Below are 7,951 nucleotides of genomic sequence, written 5' to 3'. Positions count from 1 at the left end.
ATAATCTCAGCTACAGGGATCTATTCATGGCAGGCACTGAAAGCACGATTAAAGGCTTACTGAGTGTTGCCTATAATTTGGGATTCACTAGAAACACAAATGTCTGTTGTCCAATCCTTAAATATTTAGCTGGCATGTGAAGCATATTTTGTTCATTTTTTTTCCCTCCCTCTTACACACACTGGGGGTTTTGCGGCTTCTGTACCTTGCTGCCATGGGGGAACCTGGGAAGCAGGAAAACCAGCCTGGGTAAGGAATGGGCACAGCAATGGGAATAGCAATGGGGGGCTGCCCGGGCCAGGGCAGAAGGCTAGAGAGAGGCTCCTGCCCCTGCACCTCACTTCTGGCTTCCCAAAGGAGCCCAGGTGCATCCACAGTATCGTCCAGTCTTGATTTTCCCTCTTCTTGGAAAATCCCCCTTCATGGAAGGATAACTCAGATCCAGACACAGGTATGTATATCTCTGGCAAACCAGGTATGATGGCAGTGGTGTGGGCTAAACCTCAGAATGGGCTCTTCCCCCGTGTGCTGAGGCTCAGGAGGCCTGTCCTGCAGGGTCACACATCCAATATAACACATCACATGCACAGACTTTGCACAAACTGCAGAAAAATGCCCCTTCCCTTCTGAGAACAATTTTTGTATTATTTTCCCATGTTTTGGGGTTCCTGCAAGACCAGGCAGTCCAGGAAAGGCAGCTCCTGACCTTTATAATTATCACTCATCTGATAGGGAGTACAAAAGCCCCTGCCACCACCCTAAACCCTTTCCATGTCACTGTGGTGCCCAAAGGACCAGTTCACAACACTGAAGGGATCCCATCGGTTGCTGCATTCACAGAGAGCTGTGAGCTGAGCTCTTCTGCTGCCCGAATTGGTGGCATAACTCACCATGGCTAAAATGTCCAGAGCTGTCCTGAAGACAGACAGCTCTCCTGAGCCCCAAATCAACTTTTTACGCGTCTCAGTTTACCAAGACAGAAATGTTTGTTAGGGAGGGCGGGATATGAGAAAACCCATGCTCCTCAGATGTAATTATAACTTCGAAATTAAGAGGCTCCAGTCGAAAAGGTGTAGAAAAGAATAGCTCTTTACCAAAGAATATATATGTATATGGGTAACACAACAATAACAAACAATAATCCCGTAACCCAACTTCCACCGAAAACAATTAAGTATTTTTTGCCTTTCAGCGCAGTTATAACCCCACGCCGGGGGCCGGGCGGCAGGGGCTGCAGTGCCTGACTCCCGGTCACCAGCGGGTGCTGTTGGGCTCCGGATTGTGGAGGCTGCAGTTGCGGGAGGCAGCTGAACACAGACAGCCACCCGAGGGGAAGGGAGAAGGGGAAAGGGAAAGGGTGATTCCTCCTGTGGACTCATGCCGTCAAAGACTGGCTCTGGCTGGAAGTCCCCTTCCTCCTCAATGGGTGTAAACTGCCACAGGCACGGAGAAGGAGGAGGAAGAGGAGGAGGGGGAAGAGCAGTTTTTCCCTTCCAAAGTTTCTCCGCAGGCGGTACCGGTTACTCCGATGAAATGCAAGGCAAGTCGGGACGGTGGGCGGAACTGGGCATGAGGAAACGGAGATGAACCGGGGCCAAAAGAAGCTCGGTTACTCCATCTGTTCACACTTGAATGTGACTTTTAAAGCCCTGGTAGGCTGGAGGGTGTCAGAAAGACAGTCACAGGAGATCCAGTTTCCAAGAGTGGCAGCATATCTGACAGCAGAGGAGTTTAAAGGTGGAAAATGATAATCACTGGTTTCTACTTGGTTTGGAGTCAAAGTAAAAACGCAGATGAGGAATCGATTTACCTGCCTTACAGCAAAGAGCAGCTTCCCATACAAATAAACCACGATAACAAAAGGGATTACAAGGCAAAAGATGAAAAGACAAGATATAGGATGTGTTCCTCACCTGGAGGAAAAACACTGTGCTTTAATGGTTTCCACTGCATTGTTGCACATAACACCACTCCATCAGTCACTCCTTCCTCTTCAACTGCACAGGTCAAACAGGGGTGAAGGAAGACAGGGTGAAAGCAAGAATTGTCTGGCGCATAAAGGCACAAGGTCCAGATTTTAGACCTGAGTCCTCCTGCTGGCTCTCCTCTCACTGCACCGCTGAGCCTTGGCACAGAGACACTTCCTTAGAGCAGCAATCCCTGAGGGGCTGCTGCTCCCACCCATGGGGAAGCCCTTTTATTGCTGCCTAGATATTTGCCACCCATGCATTACTATTCTCTGGTTTTCTGTTTTGGCACCAGGATGGTTCCCCCTCCCACCTGCACCTTAAGGTCAGAGGATCACCCCCCCACTTGAACCCATCTGGGTCTGGGCTTCCACAGGCTGCCCACATGGACATCCCTGACATTTCCATCCAAGAAATGCATTTTTCTGTGAGTTAGCAGCCTGGGAGAGTCAGGGGAGATAGGGAGTGCATTAACTCTCTCTATGTTATACAAAGGCTCCCAGAATTGGGCTTTTTTTCTTTCTAAATACTGAAAAATATCCAAACTGGCCCCGAGCTCTGCACTAGCACTTCTCAGAACGTTCCTGGAGACAGTGTGGAGGAGCGTTTCCTGCCCATTTATGCATCTTCCCTTGTGACCTACATCTGCCTTCCACATCTGAGCCCAGAGTTTGTGGTCAATCTGCTGCTGTCACCTTTGAGACTGTGATCGCCAGAGAGGGTAATTAATGGGACAAATCCTGAAGTAGACAGAGCCTGTCAGCTGGCTCGCACAGGTGAGACTGCAACTGCTGTAGCCAATGGACAGCAAAATCCATCCAACTTTCTATAAAATATGACTGGGGCAAGCTCTTGACCATCTTCATAAAGGCTCCCAGTGATTCTGATAGACAGTGTTACCCAAGTGCCTGAGGTAGAGAAGTCAAGCAGGCACATAGCATGTGGGAAACTGTTTGAATCTGAGCAGTTGTAGCTCTGAAGTAGCAGAGGAATGTAAACAACTCTAAAGAAATATTTACTGCAATGCCGGACAGAGCAAACGAAATGCAGCCAAGACTAAAGGTCGCCAATCAAGATGTGTATAATGTCACCAATGACGGTGTCCTCAGGTCACCAATGACAGTGAGCACAGTGTCTTCTGTGTCTCCAATAAGAGTGTGTGCAGTGTATTATGTTTGAGACTTTTAACCAATTATGTTGTAGCACATTAGTATACAAAGAGTATAAAAGAAACATTTGAGAGCAATAAAGTAGCTGTGTGCCTTTCCCTGCTATCGGAGTGCATTCCTTTCCATCAACGATAGCATAGCTCGCCTTCCTTGTAAAGACACCAAATAGCAGCAGGCTGGGTCCCTGTGCCCTGGGCTCGATGTCACAGGGTGCACAACCACTGCTGGGAGCCCTCAGGAAAGTCGCAGTGCTCCCTGCCTGGGGCACGCTCTGCCACCACACCAGAGGCTGTACAGGCTGCTGGGCTCCTTGGGGAACCTTCTGCTGCCAGAAGGACAATTTCCAACCATTAAGGATTTTACTTCAGAAATTGTTTTCCCGTGACTGAAAATATTAAATTTTAATTGCTGGTTTTTGTGAGGGGATGAGGGGGAGGGCACTTTGGGTGGAAAAACTGACACTGAAGCACTGACCTTCTGAAAAGTGGAACAACAGAGATCACCAGAGACTCCATCAGCCTGAAAGATGACAAGGAAGAACTTTTAGTGCACTAGTGTTCATTGATGAATTTCAACGCTGCCAAACTGTCACAGCGGGCTCCGGGACAACTGTGTCCTGCACCAACACCTGTGGCACCCACGGATCGCCTTCTCTGCGTTTACCCTGCAAGATTTCTCTGGACTAAACTAACCCAGCTAACGGCCTCACAGGAAGCAGGTAATGGCTTTGAATTCTCCCCACGCCGGTGTGTGGCAGTGTGCTCTGCTCAGTGCTCCAGGGTGTGCTTTCTCACCTCTAGCCATGGCTCCAGCTTGCGAACACAGGGGTCAGTCCTCAGCTGAACACAGGAACCCTGACTTCCTCCCGCTTTCACAGGAGGCTCTTATGCCTCACTGTTTTGCAGCTACATGTTCCATTCAGGGGGGTTCTTCATCCCTTGCTGCAGTTGCACATCAGTGCCTCTTACCATGCCTCTTCCGCGAGTGTGGGGACCCCTGGCACACCACCTTGGGAAATACCATGGGCTCAGTTCTTGTCTGGGGGATGGGATGTAGCTGGTATGCACAGCCCAGTGGGCTCAGCTGCTCCTCAAGGGAGTGGTATGCATGCAGAGAGTGGCTTTTTCACTGCGAGGTCACAACAGGCTGACAGGGAACAGCTACAGGGCAGCCACTGTAACCACAGTGCAGCCAAGAACCTGCGTGGCTGAAAGCCCAAGAGCGCTAGGACAACGGCTGTATGTTAGTTGCTCCATAAATTCCATCCTAAAAATGACTGTATCCCAGTGGTTCAGCAAATGCCAGTTCTGCCACTAGGGCAGGTGCTATGCTTTCCTCTGTGGTTGCCAGACCTGTCTCCCAGTCTTGGACACTCAAAATGGTTCATTTACTTCATGCAATCAGACAGTTTCACTTCGGTTTCCGTGTTAATGTTTAGAAGCCACTGACTTATCAGTAAGAGATTGTAGGAATCTGAGTGTTTTTCATGCCAGCCTCTTTGTAAACACTGCCTTTATGAGCTGCAGACAAAATCTGATTTATCCTCCTTGCTGGTTGTGGATGCCCTGAAATATTTAAAGGAGGACCAGAAGATAGTCTAAGTTTGCGGATTGTTTTCTGCTCTAGCACACTTTGGCTTCCTACCTTTGAAGGCAGAGATAAGACACATATTCTCACTTCCCCTTCTTTCTCTTGAGACCTGTTATCTGCTTGGTCTGGTGGTACCCACGCTGAGCTGTTCCTCCCCTGCACCCTGCAGAGAGAGGAGTGGATTCGACCCTGCGGGCAGCCTGCTCACAGCAGGCACCCACTGCCCAGCCTGCAGCAGTGTTCCCGCTGCCCCTGGGAGTAAAGCCACCTGAGCTACCCCATGGCTGGAAGGGTTCAAGTCCTGAGGAGGTTCTCAGGCCTGGCAAGACCCAGAGCAAACCTATGGGGTGGCTCCAGTATCAAAGCAAGGGTCTCAGAGGGCAAAAGGGGAACGTTGCCCAGCTTTGCTGTGGGCTGCCCTAAAGGCAGTGGCTCTCTGATAACTACAGCAGCAGCAAAGGTAAGGGACAACAAAAATTATCCTTCTGCTTTGCAGGCTCTTTGCTGTTAGGAAGGCCAGGAGGGAAGGTGAGGCAGGCTTAACTGCCCAATAGCTGTGAGAGTGTTGTCTATGTGTTTTTGTTACCTGGCAGTGAGTGATAGTCTAACTTTGATGGCTGAGGGTCTGACGGTGCTGATGAGCCATTGAACCCATCCAGAGCTCAGCCTCATGCCTGCACTCTTCCCTTGCAGAGACGGCCCAGCATGAACAACAGCACTGAAAATAATGCACTGCAGGATGGCATCGCACTACTTAAGACGATTATCTACACCCCAGTGCTCGCTTTGGGGATCCCACTGAACGCAATTGCCTTCTGGGTCTTCTGCTGCAAACTCAAGGGGTGGACTGAGACCAAGGTGTACATGATCAACCTCATCGTTGCGGATAGTTTCCTGCTCTTTACCCTGCCTTTTGTGATATATTTTAACAAGTACGACCATCCCATAGACCAGCTGTGTGTTGCCATAGACAACATCTATTTTACAAATATGCCTATGAGCATCTTTATCATCACCTTGATTGCAATTGATCGATACATTGCAATCAAGTTCCCTCTAAAAGCAAAGGTTTTTCGATCCCCGCTGAAATCAGCTTCTATCTGTGGCTTTCTTTGGATAATGCTCATAATTTATTCCAACATCCATCTAAAATTTCAGAATAGGTGGGAAAGATTCTGCTTTCGGACTCGATCTCTTGACCCTAGTTATTTTTCTTTATTCACTATTATCTTTGGATTTTTTATTCCCTTAGGTATTGTGATTTTTTGCTCAGTACAAATCATCAGATGTCTCAAAAAGAACATGGCCACAAGCCCCCATGAGACAAAATTAATCCAGAAGGCTGTGCACATTGTTTCTGTGAATTTGTGTGTGTTCACTGTATGTTTCTCCCCTTTCTACATTACACTGCTCGTGCTGTTTGCAGTGGAGGTTACTGGAGCATCTTCTCTGGTGTCAGCAGTTAACAACTCTATTAAGTTCTCTGCATGCTTAGCAAATTCTAACTGCTGTTTGGATGCATTTTGCTATTATTTTGCAGCCAAGGAATTTCCAGAATTTTCTTCTATATTCCCCACCTGTATGAGGTCCAAGACAAATGAAAGGCAAGAGTCACAGCCACCCACAGGTGAAGTCATGGCATGAACAAGGTGTAGTGCACGAGATGTTAAGTGCCACTCTGCTGCTGAAGTTTTGAGGCAGAGGGAATGGAACCACCTACAGTATATGCAGTCATTGTAGGTATAGGCATACCTGCAAAATGGAGCAACCTCCACCAAAGGGTCTGATATTAACTTGAATTTTGCCCTTCTGTCCTTGGTGACTTGACTCTAGCTCTGATTATAGTCTTGTATCATTGTATGGCAGCTTCAGGCATCTCCTGGTGATTTTCGTTGGCTTCATGGTCCCTCACTTTCAGTGTCTCCTGACTAATAAACCTCTCAAAATTTTCCTCCGTGGACTGCAAACCTATGTCCTTCTCATTTAAATCTAGAGACCATTAACTTTCTTAGTGACAATTAACAATTATTTCCCCTACAGAAGACTGTCATCTTTTTCTTCCTGCAAACCACAGTCTGAAACCTCTGTCCAGACATTGTCCAAACAACACAGGAAATTACTATTCCCATCACAGAAATTATCCCCCACCCAAAGTTAGATCTACCTGCTTTGTGTCAATACTTTGGCAGGTGGCTCAACGAGATGGAAGCTGCAGTGAGCAACTGTGGCATAAAAATGAATTAAACTACTCAGATCATTCAGCTGATAATTTATGTCACAATTTTCATCTTTGGTGTATTATTTAATGCTCTGGCATTATTGATGTTTCCCTGCAAGCAGAGCAAAAGGGCCGTGTGTGTATGTGACAAATTTAACCATTACACACTCTTTGGCCCTCATTCTGCTTTTTAAAGTCACTATTCATTTATTACCATTATACAAACGAGTATTATTAGTGCCAAATTTATACTGGAGATTGTGAGAGAAGACTTAGTTACTGCAGTATAAGAGCTGCCTCACAACAGATTCTTTAACAGTGCAGCCCAAAACTAAGCAAGGAACTTTCTGATTCCCTGAAGAGGTATGTTCTCCCTTGGATAAAAATTTTTATCTTGCTTATATGTCAAGTTCATGATGGGTTTCTTAGATCTGGTAAACAGTCTCAAGCGGGACATCAGGCAGAGCTTAGAAGGGAAGGAAAAATGATCAATCATACAGAACAAAAAGTGTAAAGATCAAACAGGTCATAGCAAATTCTTCCCTTAGATATGAAAAGCTACCTAGGACTTGCAAGCAAAGACGTGAGATCACCCAGTACTGCTTTTAATAAAACAAAACAATTGTCCAGATATGCCCTGAAAACTACCTGATTATCTCAACTTTCATTATGGATGAGGAACCAGAGAAGTCCAAAAATTTAAAGGAATGAAATCTCACAGCAACAGCCGGGCAAAGTCAGTCAGAATAGAACTGGGGTAGAAACCACCAAACACAGTCCCTTTCCCAGGCCTGGGGAGGAAAAGGAAGGCTCTGGCCAGTGACAGAGCTACTATGCTCAGATGCAAAAAAAGTGCAGTTTCACAACACATCTCAAATACTAAATGTTAGGGAACAAATAGAAAAGCAAAACAAAAGTGGGGAAATATTCCCTTATGGGGATATTTTGCCCCACTGGCTACTTTCATGAAGAAAATAATTTTTCCAGGCCCAATGTTGTAGGCAGGG

At 46.9% G+C, this 7,951-nt stretch overlaps 1 protein-coding gene across 1 annotated transcript; it reads left to right on the top strand.

Annotated features, from left to right (window-relative positions):
- The first annotated feature begins 3,385 nt into the window (after positions 1-3,385).
- LOC113962237 (G-protein coupled receptor 35-like) lies at positions 3,386-6,480 on the top strand. Its single transcript, XM_027673021.1, has 2 exons — positions 3,386-3,854; positions 5,420-6,480. The coding sequence occupies exon 2, from the start codon at positions 5,432-5,434 to the stop codon at positions 6,368-6,370; it is 939 nt and encodes a 312-aa protein (XP_027528822.1). The 5' UTR covers positions 3,386-3,854; positions 5,420-5,431; the 3' UTR covers positions 6,371-6,480.
- Positions 6,481-7,951: the final 1,471 nt, after the last annotated feature.

This window comes from Neopelma chrysocephalum, unplaced genomic scaffold (genome assembly GCF_003984885.1).
Source record: "Neopelma chrysocephalum unplaced genomic scaffold, ASM398488v2 Primary Assembly neopelma1_128689, whole genome shotgun sequence".
NCBI classification, from domain to species: Eukaryota; Metazoa; Chordata; class Aves; order Passeriformes; family Pipridae; genus Neopelma; species Neopelma chrysocephalum.
This window is presented reverse-complemented; position numbering and strand designations above follow the sequence as displayed.

Excerpts from the sequence above, each read along its gene's own strand:
- LOC113962237 (XM_027673021.1), top strand. The coding sequence starts at position 5,432 with ATGAACAACAGCACTGAAAATAATGCACTGCAGGATGGCATCGCACTA.